At 47.8% G+C, this 26,159-nt stretch overlaps 1 protein-coding gene across 6 annotated transcripts; it reads right to left on the minus strand.

The window, feature by feature from the left end:
* Positions 1-270: 270 nt before the first annotated feature.
* CTCFL (CCCTC-binding factor like) lies at positions 271-24,420 on the minus strand. 6 transcript variants are annotated; one of them, XM_075571644.1, is made up of 11 exons: positions 24,374-24,420; positions 21,292-21,441; positions 17,958-18,123; positions 16,151-16,318; positions 15,467-15,600; positions 13,734-13,854; positions 12,078-12,227; positions 8,549-8,709; positions 5,615-5,797; positions 4,872-4,998; positions 271-2,981 (listed from the first exon to the last, which is right to left on the minus strand). In XM_075571644.1, exons 2-11 carry the CDS (start codon positions 21,430-21,432, stop codon positions 2,860-2,862), a joined length of 1,473 nt encoding a protein of 490 aa, XP_075427759.1. In that variant the 5' UTR covers positions 21,433-21,441; positions 24,374-24,420; the 3' UTR covers positions 271-2,859. The 6 variants fall into 6 exon arrangements, with proteins under 6 accessions (XP_075427759.1, XP_075427756.1, XP_075427757.1 ...); XM_075571641.1 differs by lacking the exon at positions 24,374-24,420 and adding an exon at positions 23,634-23,753; XM_075571642.1 differs by lacking the exon at positions 24,374-24,420 and adding an exon at positions 21,620-22,448 and having other exon boundaries at positions 18,042-18,123.
* Between the last annotated feature and the right edge of the window lie 1,739 nt (positions 24,421-26,159).

The following is a 26,159-nucleotide window of genomic DNA, read 5'->3' on the forward strand; positions in this document are numbered from 1 at the left end:
GCGTCCAAAGCTTCGATTCCGGAACCTGAGACTCGGGTATGGTTTCCTGGGCCTCACATAGTGAAGGCGTTTAACCCTTCGCGAAACCACTGGTTTTTAAGGCAGCACTTGAATGTATAATTATATCATATATTTGTTGCGCCTTATTTTGCGGTTTAACCCTTCAATACTCTCTTGTAAGCCCTACAAACTCCCTCAGTTACACACACCCCATCTCCTATAAAAAAAAAAAAAAAAACTGGAACTGACCCATGTTGGGCGCCAAAGGGCTTTTGTTGTATGTATAACTTTATTTGTATAGCGTCAACAATGTACGCAGCGCTTTACAAAACTACAATACAAGGCAAATAAATGAGTATGGGAATAAGTGCAAACTAAGTCTAAAAGGAGACCCTGCCCCAAAAGGGCTTACAATCTAACTAACTTGTTATGTTGAGAGCCTCATAGACACTGCATTATTAGAAGTGCAGACAGGAGAGGTGAAGTGCGCCTGGAGTTCGTTGCGCAGGCGTAAAACGTTTAATGAGAGACTTCTTTTGGCGGATTTGCAGCTGGGCTTTGAATGCGGGATGCTTGATGAATATGGAGTCCCCATAGGTAGGGAAGAGATCGGTGAGAAAGGTGTAAGACGGGAGAGGGCTGTAGAGTTAGAAGGTGCAGAGATGAGACAACCTGGGGTTGAGTGTAAGAGACGAGAAGGGGTATAAAGAGAGATCAGATGTGAGATATACGGAGGTGCAGAGGAATGTAACGAGGGGTCATATGGAGGCGCAGAGGGGTGTAAGATCGGAGGTGAGATATATGGAGGTGCAGAGGAGTGTAAGATCAGAGGTGAGATATATGTAGGTGCAGAGAAGTGTAATGAGAGATCAGAGGTGAGATATATGGAGGTGCAGAGGAGTGTAACAAGAGATCAGAGGTGAGATTTATGGAGGTGCAGAGGGGTGTAACGAGGGATCATAGCTGAGATATATGGAGGCGCAGAGGGGTGTAACGAGGGATCATAGCTGAGATATATGGAGGCGCAGAGGGGTGTAACGAGGGATCATGGCTGAGATATATGGAGGCGCAGAGGAGTGTAACAAGAGATCAGAGGTGAGATATATGGAGGTGCAGAGGAGTGTAAAAGGTGAGATATATCTACAAAACATGGGATCCATGGAGGGAGAGGTTGGTCTCCTAAGAAAGTATGAATATATATATCTAAATAGTAGACCTACAAGGGGGGTTTAGGGGATGTAGCTCTGGTCCGATCTGGAATTATCTAATATTTACAATTATATTGTCCCCGTCTTCAAAGTTACTTAGAAACTGGAAGAACGGACCATAGGTGAGGTAAGGTGGTACCTTCTCCCTCCCCCTATTTAATTTCTTTTCTTACAATACATTACAATACAATGCATTTACACTTCCATGCTATCTTATTAATCTTATTTGTAAGTATAACCTGGACGATTCCTGTCTGTATACTCTTGTATTGTTTTATTTTCTGTGATGTTGAATAACCCAATAAACCCAGTTGAAACAAAACAAAAAAGGTGAAATACATATGGAGTTGCAGAGGAGTGTAAGAGAGAGCAGAGGTGAGATATATGGAGTTGCAGAGGAGTGTAAGAGAGAGCAGAGGTGAGATATATGGAGTTGTAGAGGAGTGTAAGGGAGATCAAAAATTAGATATATGCCGTTGCAGAGGAGTGTAAAAAGGAGAATTTTGTTTTTGCAGGTCCCTTGGAAAGTGAGTGGGCAGTTACATTCATAAATAATTTTTTACTAGAGTCTAGGAAAGGTCAGTTTTTTGTTTTATACCCTATTCCTACATTAGTTTGTAGTAACCTGTTCATGATCAATTTTATATTTATTCTTATATATTTCACTGTACCTCACACAAAATAAAGGTGCCCCTTTGATGGGTGTATACGGTGTTTTATTATTTTTTTTTTTTAACGGGAAGGACATTGTTGTATTCCAAACATTCCTGTGTTTTCGGTGAATACAGGTTACACGTTCATACTGCGCCCAACACAATCATGGGGGGGAAAAAACAAAACAACTGAACTATTTTTTTCCCCATTGAATGTATCCAAGTATTTCTGTGAGACAGCAGAGATAACATTCGGCTAACACAACTCAACATGAACAAGGCTCACTGTAACAATCCCACGAGTACACATGGTTAGTTAGACATGGCAAAAATCTGAGTCGTTAGCACAAAGCTTTGTTACGCCTTTCTAACGAACTGCAATACATTAAAGCCAGGGGGGCTCAACTCCAGTCCTCAAGCTCCCCTTCTCCGTTCCCCCCCAACAGGTCAGGTTTTCATGAAATCCCTGCTTCAGCGTAGGTGGCTCAATCAGTTCTTGCTTTAGCACAGGTAGCTCAGCCAGAGGCTCAGTCCAATAAATATAAAAATCGATGATCTTCAGCCTCAAAGGGCCAACTCCAGGTCAGGTTTTCAGGATATCCCTGCTTCAGCACAAGTGGTGCAGTCGTTGACTGAGCCGCTGATTGAGCCACCTGCGCTGAAGCAGGGATATCCTGACTAGCTGACCTGTTGGTGGCCCTTGAGGACTGGAGTTGGCCGCTCCTTGGCCCAGAGGGATGATATAACAAGGGAAATTTGGAGCAATATTGACGCAAATTGCATTTATTTCCGTCTCGCGTCTCTGCGTCAGTTTATTCCAACTTTGACACCGCGTGGATCACCGCGCCAACAGGAAGAGGCAGGAAAAGTGTTGCAAGACATGCGGACAATTTGCAACACATGCAGGGGAACAGACTTCTATTGGCACTTTATTTACGCCGATATCTCACCCCCCCAAAGTACCGGCCCGCAAAGAGACCACCGCTGAAACTGAGGCCTCACTGGTCCATTGTGCTGAGGATCATCTCACAGGTGCTGAGACCTCCCGCCTCCTCTGCTTTCCCGCCGCTCTTTCTTCTAACCGAGAAAGAGACAAACGGCGGAAGGCTGGGGCTGGGTTCTGCAAACAAGAGACGACAGCATTAAGGGCCCTGTCTGCTACGCAGTCTTCTGACATTAAGGCGCCCTGCGGGCGTTTTTGCCGTTAAGACGTTTTTGCTGCGGACACTTCACCACAGTACACTTCGCAGCGGTGTCCGGTTCTGCCGCGCAACCGACCCGACAAGCCAGATCTGCCGCACCGACAACAGGAAGTTGAAACGTCCCGCGTGGGACCGCTACACTGCCTTAGACAGGCGCGCGGGACATTTAAAGATGGCGCGTTGCTGCGGCCTGTCTAAGCAGTGTAGTGGTCCCACAAGGGACGTTTCAACTTCCAGTTGTCGAAGTGGCGGTCGCACACACACACACACACACACACACACACACACACACACACACACACACACACACACACACACACACACACACACACACACACACACACACACACACTGACTGACTGGCGCACGCGCACACACCCACTGACTGGCGCACGCGCACACACACACACACACTGACTGGCGCACGCACACACACCCACCCACTGACTGGCGCACGCACACACACCCACCCACTGACTGGCGCACGCACACACACCCACCCACTGACTGGCGCACGCACACACACACCCACTGACTGGCGCACGCGCACACCCACACACACTGACTGGCGCACACGCGCACACACACACCCACCCACTGACTGGCGCACGCACACACACCCACCCACTGACTGGCGCACGCACACACACCCACTGACTGGCGCACGCGCACACACACACCCACTGACTGGCGCACACGCGCACACACACACCCACTGACTGGCGCACACACACACACCCACACCCACACACTGACTGACGCACACACACACCCACACACCCACTGACTGGCGCACGCGCACACACACACCAACTGACTGGCGCACGCGCACACACACACCCAGACTGGCGCATGCACACACACCCACTGACTGGCGCACGCGCACACACACACCCACTGACTGGCGCACACACACACACACACACACCCAGTGACTGGCGCACGCACACACACACACCCACTGACTGGCGCACGCACACACACACACCCACTGACTGGCGCACGCACACACCCACACCCACTGACTGGCGCACGCACACACACACACTGACTGGCGCACGCACACACACACACCCACTGACTGGCGCACTCACACACACCCACCCACTGACTGGCGCACACACACACCCACTGACTGGCGCACGCACACACACACCCACCCACTGACTGGCGCACGCACACACACACACACACTGACTGACGCACACACACACTGACTGACTCACACACACACACACACACACACTGCATGAAGCTGTAAAGGAGGGGGGAACGGAGCTGGAAAGGGGTAGGGGGACCGGTAAATTGGGGGGGAGGGACCGGACCTGTAAAGGGGGGGGGGGGGAGCTGGATTGATTGGAACGAGGGACAAACAAAGAGGGGGGAGACAGGGGAAGAGATAGGGGGTAGACAGGTGAAGAGAGAGAGGGGGGGGGAGACAGGGGAAGAGGGGGGAAGAGAGGGAGGGGGGAGACAGGGAAAGAGAGAGAGAGGGGGGAGGAGAGAGGAGAGAGAGAGAGGAGCGGGAACATTACATCCCGGGCAACGCCGGGTCTCTCAGCTAGTTTTATATAAGAGTAACCCAGCACAACCTGCAATCACAGACATGTTTTGTGTAATGGCGCCATCGTGTGATTCAGACACTAACTGCACCCACCGTCGAGGTTTTATTTTCGCACCCGCTGTCAACATGCGCAAAAGGCCCCGGCGTAGCAATGTGCAATATACGTAAACACAAAATCCAGGCGTAACCGCGCGAGATTCCTGGATTTAAATTTTTTTTTTTTTTAGAAGTTGACCATTTTTACCTTCTTTCTTCCGCTTCTCGCTGCCCGATTTGGGACGCTGGCCACTAGCGCCTCCATATTTTATTGGCGCTTCCGCGTTCTTTCCGGTAGCAGACCTGCATTTGTCAGCGTGTCGGTGCAGAGTACTCTGGGAAATGAGGGGAGGGGGGAGAAGGGTGAGACATCAACCTCTATCTGATTTAAACTGTACCCTTTATCACAAAAGCAAGCGGGGAAAAGCAGAGCACTAGCAGGTGGCGAATGGAGGATACAGAGGGGGCTCGCATGTAAAAAAAATAAAGGCTTTGTTGGATCATACAAGACCTCCAACGCGGTAAAATACGCACCAACGCGTTTCGTGCCTGCCGCGCTGCATCAAGGGGTTCCCTTTAGCAGACTCGGAGCGCAGTCTTTGCAAAGTGTTTTTTTTTTTTACCTTTCGCACTCAGCCGGCAATACGCGCTACACCCCGGAAAATGTGTCAGGCGTCGCTAAAATAGGAGATTTCTAAGGGACAAGAGTGACAATGTTGTGGGGGGGGGGGGGGGGCGCGTGGAGGGAGACAGCCATCTTTAATGCATGGCATGCGTTATTCTCCCGAGCTTGTTCATTTAAAAAGTGGAAGCTAACCTATTGTATCTCTATATATTAATTCCGCTGACATTATTTGTATGGTGTGATGACATTGCGGCATTGTCACACCCCGTTGTACCACGCTACAGAATGTGTTGTTGCCTTATTGATAATCGATGGTTAGAACTCACCAGCCGGGTGTAGCCCTTTCCGCAGGCCTGACACTTAAATACAGGGGGGACAAAGTCAGCGGTGTGATGCCGGTCCACGTGGCATTTCAGGAGCGGTTTCTGTCGGAATCTCCGGTCGCAGTGATCGCAGGCGTATGGCTTCTCTCCCGTGTGCGTACGCTTGTGGAGAGTCAGGTGACGTACCTGCACACACAGCCATAAGACCCAACAACCGCTGTCAATATGCCGCATCACCCAACTTATTGATGCAGTCCGAGCTAAATGCCTATTATTACGCACACTTCTTTCCAAAGGATAATTACTCTTGCTTTCTTTCTTTAAAGCAGCAGTCCAATGTGCATCAATACAATCCACACAATGATAATGTAATTAACTAAGTTGCCGATCGATCCGTTCTCCTGTGATTGATCGGCGAAGATACTACTTGGGGGTTCACTAAATGGCTGTCAGTGCAGCAGAAGAGGACCAAGATGCAAAGTTCTGGGGGGAAGATCATGTGACAAGGCAGTCACTAGATACAATTGGTGCACTGCTAGAGTGAGAGCAGGGCTTTTAAGGGGAGTGCCAGAGCCTGTTTCAGAAGAGAAAGGGGGTCTGATGATGTAAATGGTTGCTATAGAAACAAAAAATGCTTGTTACATTATAATACATTAAAAATGTCATTCAGAGTTGTTAAGTATTTTCTCATAGTACAGAACTGATCTATTTAAAAAAACACACATGTAGGATATTGCTTGGTCTGCAACTTTCAACCCCGACAATCCCTGCTATCGGAACGGCTGTCCCCATTGTGGGTTCAGGAACTGAACCTGAAGGTAAAACTGTACCCACACATTGTTAAACTGCAGCCACACATTTCATAACACCACAACAAATTTCATAACACCACAACACATTTCATAACACCACAACACATTTCATAACACCACAACACATTTCATAACACCACACAACAACCCAACTCTTCAGCTAGAAGTATGTGGGCGTCCCGCGTTGGAAGGCGCCTGACGGCTTCAAAACGGTTTAGTAAGCATGGCGCATTTAAGGAAAAAAAAAGCTCCTTGGCCCCAAAGTTTCAAAGATTATAGTTTCTATCGACGCTGCAATATAAAAATAAAAAAGAGACCTCCTTTTAAGATAAATACTTGTAAAGTTAATGCGGCAATCCTAGCTGGACGTTCGTCACACCCTATTTAAAATGTAAATTTAATAGGATTGATGCAGGGGGGGCTCCGGAGCTGAACCCCATTAATTTTAGCTCCGGAGACCCCCTGCTTACGGAGATACTTGCCTCCGTAAGGGGGCGCCGGTAGCCGCTGTGCCCGGCTAGTTGGGAGGGAGGGGGTTCGCGTAATGGCCGCTTCACAAAGCTGCCGCTTCCTGCGTGGCCAATAGGAAAGCCGTGACGTCAACCGCGGCTTCCTATTGGCCCGCGTGACGCGGGAGCTTTAAACTTTGCAGGAGATGCCAGCGCAGACCCCCCACCCTCCTCCCCTGAAGAAACTCTGGAAGAAGGCGGCCCCCAGGAGCTGAAATGAATGGGGGTTCACCTCCGGAGACACCCCCCTGCTTCAACCCCGTGTAAAAAAAAATAAATGATATATATATATATATATTTTAAACAGCCCGCTTGTATGGCCGCTTTCGCACTGCAGCACATTGCAAAGTTCTGCTGGCGGTTAGCACGTTAAGAACAGGCAGTCAGTCCTCGGACACTTTCATTTTACTTTGTGGGAACACGGGGGCTGGTAAAACTGGGTGGGAAAAAAACCGCACCGCTTCTCAGCTGCTTGTAGCATAAACTTTCTTAATCCTGTTTATGGTAGAACTTCAACTTTAAGCTTTTAATTGAAGTCTGGGCCGGCGGGAAACTCACATGTGATGCAGAGCAGCTCAGACTTTCTTCCATTGCTCCTCGGGTGACCAGCCAAAGAAGTTAGAGGCTCCGCTTCAAGCGGCTTAAATCGCTAGATGGAAGGCCGCCATTGTAGTAGGGGCGGGCGCGACGGAGCGATTGGGGAGGCCGTCACCAGGCTGGTTCGCCCTCATTGGCTGAACCGTCTCATGTGATGCAGCCGCGGCGCAGGAAAAAACGGAATCATTTGTACTCTGAAAAAAATTTCCGCGCCGGTCGGCCTGCATCGCGCCTGCGCTTGCAAAGCCGGCCCCCGATACGGCTGCGGCGGTTCGTCCGTGAAATCGCCCGCGCCCTACTATAATCGCGGCTTACCTGTGCTGAACAAGTGCGCAGCGCCGTCCAAATAAATGGGGCGAAGATCCGCAGCACAGGGAATCAGTTCCACGGCCTGGAGTGCCTGCTACTATTTTCCTTTAGGCCGCCGATTATAGTGCCGGCATGCGCGACCGCACACGCCGTCACGCGAAACCTGCACTGCATGCCGCAGGCGTAGCCGTGAGCGGGTTCGCCCTCATTGGCTGAATCGCTCACGTGACCCGAAAAAAAAAAAAAAAAACAATTAGAGTGTCATTTCCAAATTTGCGTGCGGTCGCTCTGCACGCTCGCTCTGCGCGCTCGCTCTGCACACTCGCACTATTGGTGGCCTCATTGAGGAACACACATTTGTGTTGGCACGGGCGCCTGCACTGTAGTCACGGCCTTATTTCTAATCTTTTTGCAGCCAATGCCCCCCCCCCCCCCGGGGCAAGTATACCAGTCTCAGTGAGAGTGCCACTACAACCAGTGATACATTGTGTCTCATTTCTACTCCCTGCCCGTGCACCTGGGCAGCTACTGATGTGCCTGAGAGCGCCCGCATTCTAATGAAGACTTCATACGCATAGAGATGTCAATATATACATATATACACAAACATACCACAAGCAGGATAAACACAGGGGAGAGGGGGGGTTATGTATGCGTGGGGAACGATGCCGCGTCCTGCCATACCCTGTCCCCCCCCCCCCGTCGCTCACCTCCTTGCACGTGTAGCTGCAGGCGTCGCACTTGAAGGCCTTCTCGTGTCTGTGCTTCCGCTGGTGCTCCCGGAGGACGTAGCGCTCGTGGAAGGTGGCGTCGCAGAAGCGGCACTTCAGCGCGTCCTCCGTGTAAGAATGCAGCTTGCGCAGGTGCACTCCTGCAAGAACAAAGGGGGATGGGGGGGGGGGGGGGAGGGTTGGCCTTTAAATTAGGTGTTTTCAAAACAGGAGGACTATTTGTCGCCTTGGTCCAACACCGAAAATGTCGCCTTGCCCTTCTCCTTCTCTCAGAGCGGTTACGTTTCTGGGAGGCTCAACCGGGACAGGTTAGTATTCACCAGCAATGTATTAGGGGACCGCCGCAATACTAAGTGATTATTTTAAAGGAATACATGGTTTTGGCGACTGTCCCCAGTTATGCTTGCCCTGCATGTGCTACATTCCAGACCAGTGCAAACAGGGGACCGCCCCGCGTACGCTGGGACGTGTTTTGCTGCCGCAACTTTGTTTTGACAAAGGCCAGCAATTCCCCCTTTCGCCCCCAAAACGGGTTAATGCCACACAACTGAGGACTGTAAGTTCTTTGGTGGAGGGAACTCCTTTCCCCCAATTTTTTGCTTTGATGTATGAAGCGCTTATTTCAATTTTGTGTTATAGCAAGGGGTGCGCGCAAACTTTTGTCCCCGCGCCCCCCTGCCTGCTCAGTCCCATCGCTCGCTCGCCCCCCTACCTCGTTTCCGGCATTAAATGACGCCTCGGAATCATGGGACGTCACCCCACGGCGGCTTCTGCGTTGACATGGCGACGCGTTTGTCAAATGACGCTGTGAGGTAATGTGACATCACATGACCCCCCCTTCCCTCCCACGGCTTCATTTTACGCCATGTCGCCCAAAGCCGTCGGAGAGCAGGTAAGTGACAAATCACAGAGGCCTAGCACGCACCACGGCATTTAATGTAAATGCTTTGGGGAAGAGCGCGGGACCTCTGTAACCGCCGCGCCCGCTAGTTTGCGCCCCCCCATGGTTATGTTATTACTGCTGCGACGCGCTGTGTTGAATAAAGATTTACATCCATACAATACTACAGATAAGAGCAAAACACGATACTAGTTTATGTGCGTGAGGTACAGGCTTCAAAATCCGCAGTCACTAGATTTGTGGCAAGAACACAGGCGCAATACGCAGACGCGCACGCACGCCATTCCCCCCCTCCCCCAGCGACGAACCCCGGAGGAGAGGTCACCAGCAGCCCGAGAACATATACGCCCTTTAATAAGTCCCCCCGGGGAAAAGTGCTAAATGGTTCGCCGGTAACCATGACAACGTTTCCAATTATAAAGCGCAAATACGAAAGTTGAGGGGAAGGATAATAACGGAGGACGCTGAAAGACTCAGATCGCGTTATTCTGTATATAAAAAGGTGTTAACTCGCTACGCCAGGGCTGGGAGAGTCCGCAATGTATTGCAAGAATAAATCTGACCCCCCTTTTATTTTAAGAAGGGACAGCAAAGCGCTGCAGACCTACGTATTAAATATTCTGTAGCTGGTGGGGATGCACTGCAGGATTTACTGATATAAAACAAATAAAAGATAATGTTAAAGAAGTAAAAATCTTCTTTACTCTTTATTTTCTTACCTATGGTTTTTTAATTGGGGGGGGAGTTCTCCAGATTTGAACCGTTTTATTTTCAGCTCTTGGAACTCCCTGAATCCTGAGATACTTTTACCTACCGGGTTTAAATCTCCTGCCGGGTAAACAAAATGGCTCCCAAATGCCAACAGGAAGTCGCAACATCATCGGCGACGGGCTTCCTGTCGGACGGCCATTTGAAAGACAGAGAGTAATACCGGTCACTTCGCTGATAAGTATCTAAGTTCCCTGGGAGGGGGGGGGGGGGGGGGGGCGGGTTTGCTGGGGAGGAAATGGTCGCGGTTCAGCTCTGGGCGACCGCGGGTTCCAATGCTCCCTGAGATACTTACCTCCATAGGGGTTCGGGTAGCAGCTCCGCAGGTTTAAATGTCCTGGTTACGTGGGCCAATAGGAAGGTGCAAGGGATGACGTCACGGGTTCCTATTGGTTCCCGCATTTTAGCCGCCATTTTGATAGCCCCACATAGCCCATCCGGAGCTGTTACCGGCACCCCTAACTGAGTATCTCAGGAAGCAGGGGGTCCCCGGAGCTGAAATTAACGCAGAGACCCCCTGCTTCAAATATATATATATATATATATATATATATATATATATATATTAAAACTGCTGTAATATACAACATACTGTACAGTACCAATACTACAATGTACCAAGTGTTTAATTCACTGTTATCAACACAAGGGGGCAGCATATATCTCCGATACACACCTAAAATGTTTCCTGGTTACATCATTATGCATTTATTTATCTTTTCTTGTTTTCTGGGGATGCGAAGAGGCCCACAAATAATAATCTTAAAAAAAAGGACCAGCATTAATCATGTTATTAAACAACTTTGACCTTCTAAAGGTAAACAAAAATCAGAAAATACCAAGAAAACGGCGTATCAAGTAAAAAATAGCACCAATTTGTAGCATTTTTGAATATCCCCATATATGTATCCATGTAAAAGTTTTGTTTTGCTGCATTGCCCATTTTTTCCTTGTTTGCTTCAAATGTAAAAGGTTTCCTACATTTGATGCTAAATAAAAATATCACTTGTGAGCAGTCGCACGTTTTAGGCTGAGATTATGGTGCCGGCGTCAGTGCGTGCGTGGTCTTGCGAGCGTGCGCGCACCCGGCAAGCACTCTGCTGTATTTCCTTTTGGGAGCTACCCCTGTGCCTGCGCGCCTACAGGCGGAGAGAGGCGCGTTGACACGGCCGCGTTTTGAAAATACAACACATTTTGTATTTTCAAGCGGCTGCCGCGTGACGTCAGCACACGTGAGCTGATTCAGCCAATGAGGGCGAGCCAGCTTGGTGACGCGTCCACCACGCGCCTACGATCTCCTGCAGCCTAGTTCACAAATCACTGCAGAAGTATGCGCGGTGGCACGCTCGTTCTCACGCGGCCGCGCAGGGACCATAATCCATGCCTTAGACAGGTCTGCAACCCTGCCTTTCCCCATTATCTCTTAGCATACACGGCTTCCACTGCAGCAAGGGATTCTGGGAAATGACAAACTTCTCATCCACTTTAACATGGGACCCCTATAAGCATGTGCCTGCCGCATAACACAGCTTTTCAGCGGAAGCCTGGGTTCGAGAAGTGCAGAGCCAGTAAACCTACTCACAGACAGCTGTTTCGACTACACTTGACGCAAACTGCCCGCCAGAGACGTTTACGCCACTAACGCAGACTTTTGTGGACGCAAATACAAACTGACGCAAGATAATAATGTCGCAGGCAAGTGTTAATTTCGCTGCCCTTTTGCCATACTCGTGACAATATTTAACTCCAGTTCTGCGTTTCTATATCAACTAGCAACGTTTTCGGCTGGAGGGACCGAGCTCTGGACGCTTCAGCAATCAGCAGGGTAAAACAACTCACGCAGGTCACTCTTCCTGGCAATGATGGCATCGCAATGCAGGCAGTGGTATTTCTGCACGTCCTTGGTGTGCTTCTGCAAAACGTGCATCTTCATGGTGCCACTCTGGGTGAACGTGGCATGGCAGAAGTAACAGGTGAACGGCTTTTCACCTGTGAGAAGAAGAGACGGGCGTTCGTGAGGAGGGGATTCTTCCAAGCGTCATCAGCCAGAGATTCTCAACTCCAGTACCCCACACACAACAGGACAGGGGTTTCAGGATATCCCAGATGCAGCACAGGTGGCTGAAGCATATGCTCAGTCAAAGACTGGTTGAGCCACCTGTGCTGAAGCAGGGACCCATTGAGCCACCTGTGCTGAAGCAGGGACCCATTGAGCCACCTGTGCTGAAGCAGGGACCCATTGAGCCACCTGTGCTGAAGCAGGGACCCATTGAGCCACCTGTGCTGAAGCTGGGATATCCTCTAAACCTTAGGGAGGGCAGTGGGCTTGAGGACTGTTGGGGTTCACCACCCCTATAATAAGGCATACGACAGACATTTATTTGTCTCTTAAAAGGAGCAACCCAAGCCGTTTTTTTTCTTTTACATAGGTTTGAAGCAGGGAGTCTCAGGAGCTGAACCCCCATTAATTTCAGCTGCGGGGACCCCCGGCTTCCACGAGATACAGACCCTCCAAAGGGGGCGCCGGTATCTCCCGCAAGTTTAAAGTCCCCCCCCCCCGCTGGGCCAATAGGAAGCACCACCGGATGACGTCACGGCTTCCTATTGGCCGGCAGGGTTTCAGGGAGCTTTGAAAAGCGGCCATTACGTGAACCCCCCGAAGGCGAGCCAGAGCGGCACCAACTACGGAGGGTCTGTGCCTCCGGAAGCATGGGGTCCACAGAGCTGAAATAAACGGGGTTCAGCGATCGCTGGAGGTCAATTAGATTTTTTCAGCGACCGCAGCGTGACGTCAGCGTCGCCGTAGCAAGGACTATAAGCACGGCCTTAGACACAAATCCAAATGATGACATATTAAAGAAAAAGATTAGGCAAAAAAAAAAAAAAAGGATTCGAACCATACTGGTCCCCTATAAATGGGGGGAAAAAAGTAGTATAATACCATTTATTGGACCAATAAAAGTTATTATATTGCTTTATTAACAATGTACAAGCTTCCGGACTTCACAGGGTTCTTCCTCAGGGGAGCGGGGGCTTTGGAGTTTTCAGCCGAGCGCCAAGCTGTTTTTCAGCGCGCTGTCGGCTGAAAACATCCAATCAGCCTTAAGCAGCGTCAACGTCACGGCGCCGTGACATCAGTGCGTCCCGGGCGATTGGCCCAGCGACGTCACTGCCCCGCCTCCAACCACCTCCCCCCGGCTCCCTTCGCGCACGCTGGCTCGCCTGCAAGTCCGTGGAATCGCGCTGACTAAAGCAGGCGAGCCTCAGCGTTAGCGCGCCTCCGCTCTCCTCACCCCTCTATGGCCCGGGCCTTACTTTTTGCGGGGGCTACAGGGGAGACGATGGTTTCGGTTAAGCTGCAGAAGAACCATATCCGGTTCGGAAGCTTGTGCAACGTTACCTTCTGTCGGCCCCATAAAAAATATCATACAACCTACTAAAGAAAAGGTAATGACGATGGTTTGATACATTCATTCCCAGCGCCCCACCACCGACCTGAGTGCGTCCTCATGTGCCGCTTCAGTTTGTAGCTATCTTTGCTGGCGTAACTGCACAGGCCGCACAGAAAGGGGCGTTCTCCGGTGTGGGAGCGAACGTGACGCCGCAATTTACTTCCCTGGTCGAATGAAAGGCTGGACGTTACAAACGTGGTCGCTGGCTCTTTGTATCGCTGGGCAGGTTTTCGGAGATAGTCGGAGGCTCCCATCAGTGCCAAGGATGTGTGCCAGCATTAAACATTTAGTTGGACATCGCACCCCAGGATCTCAATATTAGAAATACCCATTCGCCATCAAGAGGGGATCAAGCGTTAGCTTAGTGGTAATGGCACTGCCTTTGAAGTGGTTGTTACATAGTTACATTACAGATTTGCATACCGTAGTTACATAGTTACAGAGTTGATGAGGTTGAAAAAAAGACATATACGCCCATCAAGTTCAACCTATGCTAAATTTAGATGACAGATACTTTATCCGTACTTAAAGTATGTAGATCCAGAGGAAGCAAACACAAACCCCAGTGACACATCGTCTAATGATATCTCATAAGGGGGAAAATAACTTCCTTCCTGACTCCAATAATTGGCAATCAGATTACTCCCTGGATCAACATCCTTCCCGTGTTTACTTATTTGGTATATCCCGGTATACCTTTCCTTTCTAAAAAGATTGTGAACCTTTTTTTGTACATGTCTATTGTATCTGCCATCCCAGTCTCCATGGGTAATGAATGCCACATTGTAACTGCCTTTACTGTAAAGAACCCTTTCCTTTGTTGCTGGTGAAATCTTCTTTCCTCCAACCTTAAGGGATGACCCGAGTCCTTTGTACTGCCCGTGGGATGAATAGTTATTTTGAAAGCTCCTTGTACTGTCCCCGAATATATTTGTATATTGTTATCATATCCCTTCTAAGGCTGCGCTTATAGTGCCTTGCGACGGCGACGTCGCTCCAAAACATATCTATTGACTCCGTCGCCATCGCTTATAGTAAGCACGACAGCGACGGAGCGTCTGAAAATTTGGTGGCTGGGTCTATTTGATTTTTTTAGAAACAGTCGCCACATGTGACTGTGTCTAAACCAATCCGAGACCGCGGCCCGCCCCCTTTGGTGACACCGCTGGCGACAGTCACTTCAAATTAAATTTCAACTTTCGCTGGTGGCGACGGCGACAGGTGACGTCATCTGTCGCATCGCCAGCACTATAAGCTCGGCCTTAGGCGCCTCTTTTCTAATGTAAACAAATCTAATTAAGCTAGCCTCTCCTCATAAGTTACATTGTCCATCCCCTTTATTCATTTGGTGGCTCTTCTCTGCACTCTCTCTAGTTCCATAATGTCTTTTCTATGGAGTGCTGCCAAAATTGTACTCCATATTCAAGGTCTGGTCTTACTAATGCTTTATAAAAGGGGCATAATTATGTTTACTTCCCTTCCATCCATTGCCCGTTTAATGCAAGATAAGATCTTGTTTGCCTTTGCAGCTACTGCCTGACTTTGGGCACTATTGCTAAACCTGCTGTCTACAAGCACTCAGAGTTTGAATCCCATTGTGAGTTCTACTTGTCACCTGGGAAATATCCGTTTGGACGAACAGGTAAATCCTTTTTTGCTTGATGGGACAGACATGCACTATGTCTGCATAACTGTATTGTACAGCGCTGCGTTCACTGCCAGGGCCCTGTAATTATCCATTCTTCTTATTATACAGTAAGGACCACTTGCACCTACCTCCACGCATGCGTATTCACAAGACGGGCACTTATAGGGTTTCTCAAACGTATGTTTGTAGCGCCGATGCCTTAACAGCTCCCCGCACGTCACAAACGCCATGTCGCAATCGTTGCACTTATGAGGCCTGACCCCTACAGATTGAAATAATTATAATAAATCGCATTTATCTAGGACTTGGCAAGGACATCGGCCACTTAAAGGAGCAATTCATGCGCTTTTTATTATTTTGTTTACATATGATTAAATAAATAGGCTTTTTTTTAAAACATAGGATTGAAGCAGGGGGGTCTCCGGAACCAAACCCCGTTAATTTCAGCTCTGGGGACCCCCTGCTTCCCGAGATACGGCCCTCCGTAGGGGGTGACGGGATTTGAGCAACGTTTAAAGCTCCTGAGTCACACGGGCCAATAGGAAACCTCACCAGATGACATCACGGCTTCCTATTGGTCCGCAGGGCGCGGGAGCTTTGAAGTGTCCATTACATGATTCACGCTAGCCCAGCCAGAGCTGCTACCGGCACCCCCCTACGGAGGTCTGTATCTCGGGAAGCAGGGGGTCCCCAGAGCTGAAATGAATGGGATTCGGCTCCGGAGATCCCCCCTTGCTTCAATCCTATGTTTAAAAAAAAAAAGCAGCGCTTGGATTAACGCTTTAAAACACATTAAAACATCAGAATAATACCTGTGTGGGTATTTACGTGGTTGCGTAGCAGTGCAGGTGTGCTAAACATTTTACCACACAAGTGACACCTGTGGGGTTTTAAGTGCTTTCCTATATGGCGTGTCAGGGCTGCCAATTTCCTGGAGCTGTAATTGCATACTTTGCACTGGTGTGTCCTCTCCTCCGCCCCTGAAGCAGAAAGAGAGACAAGGAAACCCTGGGTGTGTCTCTGCCCATTATTATTAGAAATCGCCCCGCGACTTTGCTTCATGCGTCCCCACGGTCATGCAGGCTTGCAGGCGAGCATTCTGGGTAACAAACATGCACGCTCATTCCCTAGAGCAGCGACAAGAAATTACTGGTACGAAAATAATAACAAGTGTTCAAATTCCCCCCCAATCTACACCAGCAATGGTAAAAATATTAAAAAATAGGCTTTTACCAAAACTGCCAAGTTTTAGCGGAAACATGTGGGAGGCCATATTTGTTAGCTGCCTAATCTCAGAATTGGCAGGTTTTTTTCCCCCCTAAGTGCTATATTTGACACTGTTAAAATTAGAAGCTAAATGCTGAACTGGAGCAGAGCAGTTTAAACCAAGGACACACGCAAGATACAAATATTTCGTTTTACTCCAGTTAGTTTACAAAGGGATCAACGTGAACAAAGAAGAATTAAGTATTACTTAAAGCTGCAGACCAAGTAATATCCTATGTGTGTTTTTTTAACAAAAAATCAGTTCTGCACGATGAGAAAATACTTGTAGCATTTCTTTATTGTTTTTTTTTTAAACTTTGGATGACATGTTTAAGGTATTATGTAAGGTATTATGTAACAAGCATTTTGTGTTTCTATAGCAACCATTTACAAAGTCACATCCCCGTCCTCTTCTGAAACAGACTCTGGCACACCCCTTTTTGAGCCCTGCCCTCTCTCTCGCAGTGTACCAATTGTATCTAGTGACTGCCAGGTCACATGATCTTCCCCACAGAACTTTGCATCTTTGGTCCTCTTCTGCTGCACTGACAACCATTTGGTGAACCCTCAAGTCGTATCTTCGCCGATCGATCACAGGAGAACGGATCGATCGGCAACTAAGCTAATTAGTTATCATTGTGTGGATTGTATTGATGCGCATATTAAAGGGGGGGGGGGGGAAACGGCAGCTTGGGACTGCTGCTTTAATCGAATAAGTTGAAAAAGCCACAAATTAGGAAAAGTGCTTTTTTTCCCCATCCGTTTATCTACGAGACTGCAGAAGTAAAAAAAAAATCTGACTACGTTATCAGTAAGACTCAATCAGAGAGGCTACGGTTACTATGGGTATTAAAGCTGCAGTTCAGGCAATATCCTGCATGTGTTTTTTTTTTAATAAATCAGTTCTGTAGTAAGAAAAAATACTTTTAGCATTTTCTGTTTTTAAAAAAACAACTTTGAAAGACCAATTTTCTTGTATTCTATTTTAACAAGCATTTGCTAAGGCACTGCCCCTTCATGTCCTGTCACAAGCCCTGGCACACCCCTTTGTCAGCCCTGCCCTCCCTCTAGCACATGTCAGTGCAGGAGTGCTCATGAATATTCATGAGCTTCCACTGACAGACAAGCAGAATATAAACAGATCCCTTCACTAATTATGTCACCAAATTTCGCCGACCAATACATGGAGAACGAATTGACCTGCAGCTATACAGCTCTTTAGGTAATTAGAGATTGCCCACATGAAACTATTGAAGTAAAAAAATAAATTAAAAAAAAAAAAAGACTGAACTGCAGCTTTAAGTAGATACGATAAATAAACGAATGTGTGTCCTTTATTTCTGTCGATATTACCTCTTTCTTGGGCGCAGTTAGTGTTTTGCGCTAGTCTGTCGTATGGAAGATAAAGATACAGAGCAGATCGGTCTGCCTGCTCACCGTCGCTGCGAGAGTTCACTTTCGCCTTCCTGTTGCTTCGGGAAACGGAGGTCTCTTGGTCAACGTGGGCGGCATTTGTCATCTGCAACAACAAAAGTAGCGCAAACGGGATTTGGTTATTTCAGCGGACTTAAAAGTAGGCCAGCCATGCAATAAGGTGACGCGGGAAGCCAGCAGGGTGTTAGGGTGTATAGGAAGAGGTATTAGCAGCAGGATGTTAGGGTGTATAGGGAGAGGTATTAGCAGCGGGATGTTAGGGTGTATAGGAAGAGGTATTAGCAGCAGGATGTTAGGGTGTATAGGGAGAGGTATTAGCAGCGGGATGTTAGGGTGTATAGGGAGAGGTATTAGCAGCGGGTGTTAGGATGTATAGGGAGAGGTATTAGCAGCGGGATGTTAGGGTGTATAGGGAGAGGTATTAGCAGCGGGATGTTAGGGTGTATAGGGAGAGGTATTAGCAGCGGGGTGTTAGGGTGTATAGGGAGAGGTATTAGCAGCGGGATGTTAGGGTGTATAGGGAGAGGTATTAGCAGCGGGATGTTAGGGTGTATAGGGAGGTATTAGCAGCAGGGTGTTAGGGTGTATAGGGAGAGGTATTAGCAGCAGGGTGTTAGGGTGTATAGGGAGAGGTATTAGCAGCAGGGTGTTAGGGTGTATAGGGAGAGGTATTAGCAGCGGGGTGTTAGGGTGTATAGGGAGAGGTATTAGCAGCGGGATGTTAGGGTGTATAGGGAGAGGTATTAGCAGCAGGGTGTTAGGGTGTATAGGGAGAGGTATTAGCAGCGTGATGTTAGGGTGTATAGGGAGGTATTAGCAGCAGGGTGTTAGGGTGTATAGGGAGAGGTATTAGCAGCAGGGTGTTAGGGTGTATAGGGAGAGGTATTAGCAGCAGGGTGTTAGGGTGTATAGGGAGAGGTATTAGCAGCGGGGTGTTAGGGTGTATAGGGAGAGGTATTAGCAGCAGGGTGTTAGGGTGTATAGGGAGAGGTATTACCAGCAGGGTGTTAGGGTGTATAGGGAGAGGTATTAGCAGCAGGATAATGGCCTTCCAGCCAACAGAATTGTCCACCCCTGCTCTAAGCTGTACATATCAAGGTCCTTTAATCTTTCCCGATAGGTCATATGCACCATTTTAGGAGCCCTTGTCGGTATAACCCCCAATTTATTTACGTCCTCCACGATTTGCTTCTCCAGCCCTGGGAAGAAACACATGAAATAAGGGGCTTCCGAGTCCTGTATCTTATCTACAACCGGCTTCCCAGCGGCCTCCCTTTTCCACGTATAACATGGCAGGGTTGCCCGGACCACTTTGGTCACCTAACAGCTGTTAACAGGCGCGTACCCTGCGCCACCTTCCCTAGGACATTAAAATATCTCTGCCATTAGCTCACGTTCTTCCTAAGCATGAGCGCCGGGTGCCCTACTTGTACGTGCGCGCGGGGGGGAGGGGGCATCGCAGGTCGTTGAGCGCGCGGATAAGTATAGTTTTCTTGTTTATCCAAGCGCCGATCGCGGGTAAGCGTGTGTGCCCTGCGCACGAGCGCCGCGTGAGCGGGGACTTACATACATCTATATATGTAAGTAACCGCCGCCCGCTCAGCGCTAGCGGGGACTTAGCCTAAGTAGGACTGCACCTTGGAGGTGGGAGACCCTACTATGAACGCTGGTCTTGTTTCCTTGTGAGCTCGGTTATTTCCGCTTGCTTAATGTACTCAAATTAAACTGTAAGCTGTTTTGGGGATGTGAATGTATTATTATTATTAGTATATACACTGGGGAGTGATAAACCACACTCTGTATAAGGAACAGGTTATAATTAGGCACGGCGTGCTATTCTGCCGTACACCATTATTCATTAAGGCCTCGTTACAATGACACCGTAATCACGTTTGGCTGCTGGATTTTCCCTGAGTCACAGAAGAGAGAGGCGCAGGTTTTGAAGGGCGTGTATACCTTTGTTTACAAAAATCTTACCCCCTTGTAAGCCAATGCGCAGATTTCATAACTAATGGCCAACTTCAAAACAACTCGAAGGCTGCCCTGATAGTGCCGGCGACGGAGACGTCAGGCTACGGTCGCCGAAAAAATAAAATTGAGAGGACTTCCAGCGATCGCGACCGAGCCGTCGCACTTACTATAAGCGCACGTGACGGCGGCAATGCATTTGTTTTGATGTGACGTCGCTGGCACTATAAAATCGGATGCGACGTCGCTGGTATCTATATAGTGCCGTCGCGGCAAAACAAATGTTTTTCCGCCGTCGCGTGCGCTTATAGTAAGCGACGCGAATTTTTGAAGTCGGTCAAATTTGATTTTTCAGAGGCTGTCGCCACATGTAACAGCCTCTGAACCAATCAAAGACTTGGTCGCCGGAAAGTGAATTACAACTTTCGTTATCGGCGATGGGTGACGTCATCCGTCGCGTACACTATAAGCACGGCCTAAGATGTGTCATCTTCTAATCATGATCATACAAAAATAATCTGAATGAACTCCCCCCCGCCTCCCCCCACAGGCAGCAAACGGGTTAAAAGTGAATTGTCATATTTACTTTGTGCCAACCTATTTTTTTAACTCCCCCTCCCAAACATTCATTTTTGTTTTGGCTGGGTTTATAATTGTGCTGGTACCAGCTGTTACCATGGCGGCCTCTGTCTCAATCTGTTGTGAGCAGCAGCGGCCATTTTAATCTCCCGGGGATGGAAAATTTCCAGCAACCGACACCTCCAAAATTCCACTACAGAATGTAAAAAAAAAAATTGCTTCAAAAAAGTGCAGCAAAAGGGTTTTGCAACGACATTTTTTTTTTTTAAATGGTGAGGTAGTGTTTTGCGGCTTAAAAAATGACGCCATGCCAAGTCTAATGGTATACCTAGAATAACGGCCTGCTGCCTGTATATGATAATTAACTTTGGCATTCATCAAGCGTCCTGTGCACTAGCTGCTCAGGGTGTATCGCGTAGGCTTGTACGCCCTTTTGCAACCCGCCATCTCCCTGCTCCTTTCCAAGAGGAAGGTGCTGAACATTACGCATTTCCAGGGGCGGTCACGCTGTGATGGGGGCGGATCTGGGTCTTCCCAAAGGGTGCGCCCCAAATGCCTGTAATGCAATGTCCCTCTTTCCCCCTGCAAGTTGATATGCCCACCCTCAGGGTGCATCCCCCCCCCCCCCCGTTGCATCTACAAAGAGGGACTTTCCACCACGTAACGGGGCTGTGAGAGAGGCTGTAGGGACAATGTACAACGTAACCCTGTTATTAGACTCCCCGCTCCCATCCAGCTTCTCGTGCATCCTGCAAGCTACGTCTGCCTCCTCCTCTGTTTCTAGCATCTCCCACAGGGATTTTTCTTCCTTTATCTCGGTAGGCGGGTCTTGTTCGCGGTCCTCCATTTTGCCACCCTGTTAATAAAATCGGAACGCGTTAATTGCAATTATATTGTTGTGCTTCAGCAGAATGATTGCATTTGATAATGCAAGTGGATTGTGGGAATGTATTACCCCAAAGGGGATTACATTGTGTTGTAAGCGGCTTCTCCAAAAATACTGGACACAATGGTGAAAGCTGTGCTGCACTCACCTCCCTGTTGTTTCCTCCTCTCCTTGGCCCCACCACCAGGTTTCTAACACCTACTGATTGGCTGCATTACCAAGCAACAGCCAATCAAGATGGAGGAAGCTGCCCAGCCCCATAGCAACAGCCCTGCTCGGGTAAATTCCACAGCCCCCCAAGCCAGTCAGGTCACTATGTCTAGAGGCAATACCAGACACATACAAGTCCAGTATTACCTCTCATTTTTAACTGGACAATTACAGGACAGTTTGGTTTAATATCGGACACCTGGCAACCCCAAGGCGCTCTGGCATTGCAATGGTTAAGAGCCACATACATTTAATCCCCACCCCAATAACTTTTTTTTTACATCAGATGGTTTAATATTGTTTTTTGTTTTTTATATCACACAGTATTTCTGGTATTTGTAGTCAGGCTTTATGTATAACTGCAAATCACTCTTTAAATACAAGTTACAAAAAAAATGTGCAAACACACTGTCTGAGCAATTACGTTTCATACATTTGCCATAAGGGTTTGCAATGCATTGCAAAAATGCCATACCAACCCTACCCACTTTCTTCTATTTGGGAGAAACATGACGGTCCTGATTTGCATGCCTTTCCATGCTCTTAAAATGGCAAAATACTCATTGAAATTGGGGGTTTTGGCACAGAAATGCTGTAAAAAAAATCTTTAACCACGTCCCAAATATAAGTAATTATTATATATTTAATAAAAGCCCATGTGTAACTGCATACACCCCTACTGCCCTCTCTACAGAATGCTCAGCTCCTCGCGCCCGACAGCACAACGTTCTATCCGCGCAGGACGGCGCGCGCTTTCCACGACGCATGCGCAAGACGTCCCTGACCCGAGTGGTTGGACCGGCGCACGCGCACCGCAGACGGGGGGAAGGGGGAGAACGAGATGGGACGAAGGCGCATGCGCGTGATGATTGAGAGGCGCGTTTCCCGCTTTTTTTCCTCATAGGTGATTGCCGCCATTTTGTCACTTTCTTGTTTGGTCGATGGGTTCTCATAAGCCGCAGAAATGCTGAAGCCACAGTGCGCAAAACTGCCCAACACGTGGAAGTTTCTTTCAAAGCGAATTCGGAGAAATAAAATAAATAAATCGTATATCCTAAGCTTCCATTGATTTTATCAGGAAAAAAAATAGAAACAATAGTTCTGATAAATAGGGAGAGGTGGCTGGTTTGTAAGTGGAATAAGCACAATTGTAACCATTTAAATTAAATCAAAGTACCTACAAAAAGGGGATTTTCTTTTAATAATCAGATTGCTAGTTTTTTTAGGCACTAAGAATTGCTAACAGATCTTAAAATCTCTATTTTTTTAGAGCAAAAAAAGCCAATTTCGCATGGTTCACGACCTCAAGGGAAAGGTCCTCACATCTATCATGGGGCAATGTATATATATAAAGACTTGGGCATTCAAAACGAAAGGAAAGAGTGCATTGCGCTAACAATTTATTTGCTGGCCTGAAATAATTAGCAACTTATGTTAGCATATCATTATATCATGTTCTTTCATTCGACCGCATATCTTCTTAGCAGAGCTCAACCCCCTTATAACGCTGTGCTTGGGATCCAAAGAATCACATCGCACTATAAGAGGATCGCGTTAGAAATAATGTACAATTGTATGCATTGTACAATAAAGTATTTAAGACCCCAATAATCGTGTTGTAAAGTATTCATAAATACGAAAATTGGGAGCCACGCGTTATAAGCGGATCGCGTTATAACGGGGTTGAGCTGTATTGATATGGCGCGTGAAATTATTTTCACGGCAGTGGTGATGAAGTACAATTAAAAAGTATATGAATTATACAGATATATTAATATCTTTCCTCTTATTATTATCCTCTTATCTTACCATTAATCAAATACAAGTTCAGTCATTGCATACTGTACATTGTTCACTGATAAATGTGGACATAAAGCAATGCCTTATACATATGTAACCCCCTTTCCCTATGCCTAAGGGAAACCGCGGGCGATTACGCGTGCTGCTGTTACCTTTAGGCTGCGGCAAGGGTGGGAGAGCGCTTGCTGGCGCTTGAGTGTCGTGATGTCAGGCGCTGGGCGTTTTATGGCCAGCCAGTTACACGCTTGAGGGGGCGTGTCAGGGGGCGCGGCCAGCACGTCACGGAGCTGGGCGAACCGCTCACGTGACGCATCAGCGAGCAGCCAAATCAAATTTGGTTGTCTCACCGCGTGTGCGCAGGCGCTTGCTCAGTCTGGCCACACACATTGCATCAATGTGTTTCATCGCGGCAAGTGTGAGCGCGCCAGATCAGCAGCACCCTGGTTGAGGCCTTAGGCTCACAGGAAGCCAAAGCCTCCGCTTCTGGGGAGCCTGGGGTACTATATCTTGCAGTGCAGCGCCTCCACCTATGAGAATCCCAGCGTGAGCGGGATAACTCCTCATAGGAACCACCAATACAAAGCAATTACCACAACACACACAGCAATAGTAATAGCAATATCATTTACCACCAGGTCCCTGCTCATAAACACAATAACAATGAACATACAATAGCAAAAGTACCAGTGTGGTAACCCAGTATCCCTCCTCCAGTCCCAGGAGCAAACCCCACCCCAATGAGTGTGAAGGTAGCGCTACCCTCCCTGAAGTGTGGTGGTGCACGGTGGGTTCCTTCCTGGCTAACACCAGGGAATTAGAGGGATCCTCCGTTAGCAGAGTCGCATCAGTGGTCCCATGATTTGGGTTCTGCAAAAGTCCCCTCACGCCTTACTGCTGGTTGCCACAATGAGGACTCGTCCGAAGGCCGTAGGTCACTGCATGGACGTCCGTCCGATTGCGCAGTGGTGTGGGTTGTCAATCTCTACTAGGGAGAGTCCCTATCTAGGGCCTAGTAGGGATCGGGGGCTAACTGGGGCATAAGGGCAACGTCTGGCCTAGTCCAGGGGCTTACACGCTCCCTGGACACGTTCGTCCTCTTTGCTGGCTCCGTGACGACTTACACGTGGGCTCCTAGTCCGCGGAGGAACTCCTGCTCCTAAAGCCCTCCCCTTCCGGCGTTGCCAAACCCAACATGGCCGACGCAACACAGAGTCCCATAGACGTACATGCAACGCCAATCCCAAGATGGCCACCACAACTTCAACCCGGTCCTCCCAAGCAACGGAGCAGTTTCCCGCTTATAGGAGGTAAGGAGGGGACCCTGCTACACATACTTCCCCCTGCTTCCTAAATCTGATTTTTATTGCACCTAGTGAGTGATGTTTACCCTTTTTTCAAGGATGGAAAATCCCTGCCCGGGTTAAAAAAGGCTAAAAAAAATTAAAGTGCAATGCAGATATATATTTTCTTTTAACAAAACGGCTTTAACGTTGTGTTTCTTTATTTTCATTCGTCACATATTTTCATATATTCGTCAAATTATCTAACAGTTTTCACTCCCAAGGAAATAGGAATGCAAAATAACATTTGCAGGGCCATTAAAATATTGTCCCCCAGGAGAGGTAGGCGTAGTCATAATTACCATTTTTTTAAATAAACTCATTTGAAATACAAATATTTTATTTTATTTTACTGACATTAAAAAAGTTATGGGGGGGGGGGGTAAAAAAAAAAAGGTGACAAAAACCCTTCACTGTAAGGAGTGACACACTGTGCTCATTTGCATGTCATTACCCAGAATCCCTGGCTGCAGTGGAAGCACTGTTTGCTAAACGATAATGGGAAAGACAGGGTTGCAGAGCTGTCTCAGACGTGCAAATAAATGTATTTTCATTTTTATTTTATTTTTTACAGCAAACCATAGTGCAAAAAAAACCAAAACAAAAAGTCCTTGAACTGCTGCGAATGTCAAAAAGAAAAAATAATGTTAGGGGTTTCATTGTAGCCCCATTGGGAAGCCGCTCTGACTGGGCACGTGCAGGTTCCTTGTTTTTCACTCCAACTTGACAGGGTATGTACGTAATGTAACTGAAAATTGAATGGCAGCCGTTTCCAAGAATGCTGACCATCAGGTTAGAAACAGGCCCATGCTCTCCTTGTTTACTCAAAAACTATGCTGCAGACGTGCAACATAGGCCTGCAACGGTCTGCAATCCCCCCCCTGCCAGGGACAGACAACACGGGTTTAATATGTAACTCAAAGTGACAGATTTAGATGAGGTGAATGTTCCCTTTCTGTTTGTGTGTCCTTTTGCACATTTCACAGCTAGTTAAATCAAATAAATAAAAATATATATATAATAAGATAAAACACAGCAAAAACTGAACTAGGCTGGACGTCCGGTTTGATATTTAAGCGGTTTAACAGTCTACCTCAGTTTCTGAGTGTAATAGGTACTCTATTACGTAATTACAGGTTAATAAAATGAGGATGTGGATAGGGAGAAGTATGTTGTTGGAATGAAAGAGGTTGGCATTTTTATTGCTTTTACTCATCCCCTGTTTTAACATTTTTTTTCAAATCCAGTATACACTCGTTTGTGAAAATATTTTGGAGGGCTATTTACCAAGCGTCACAAACAGATTGTTTTTTTTTCTGGGGGCAAAATTGGCGCACA

Source organism: Ascaphus truei, chromosome 15 (assembly GCF_040206685.1).
Source record: "Ascaphus truei isolate aAscTru1 chromosome 15, aAscTru1.hap1, whole genome shotgun sequence".
NCBI lineage: Eukaryota > Metazoa > Chordata > Amphibia > Anura > Ascaphidae > Ascaphus > Ascaphus truei.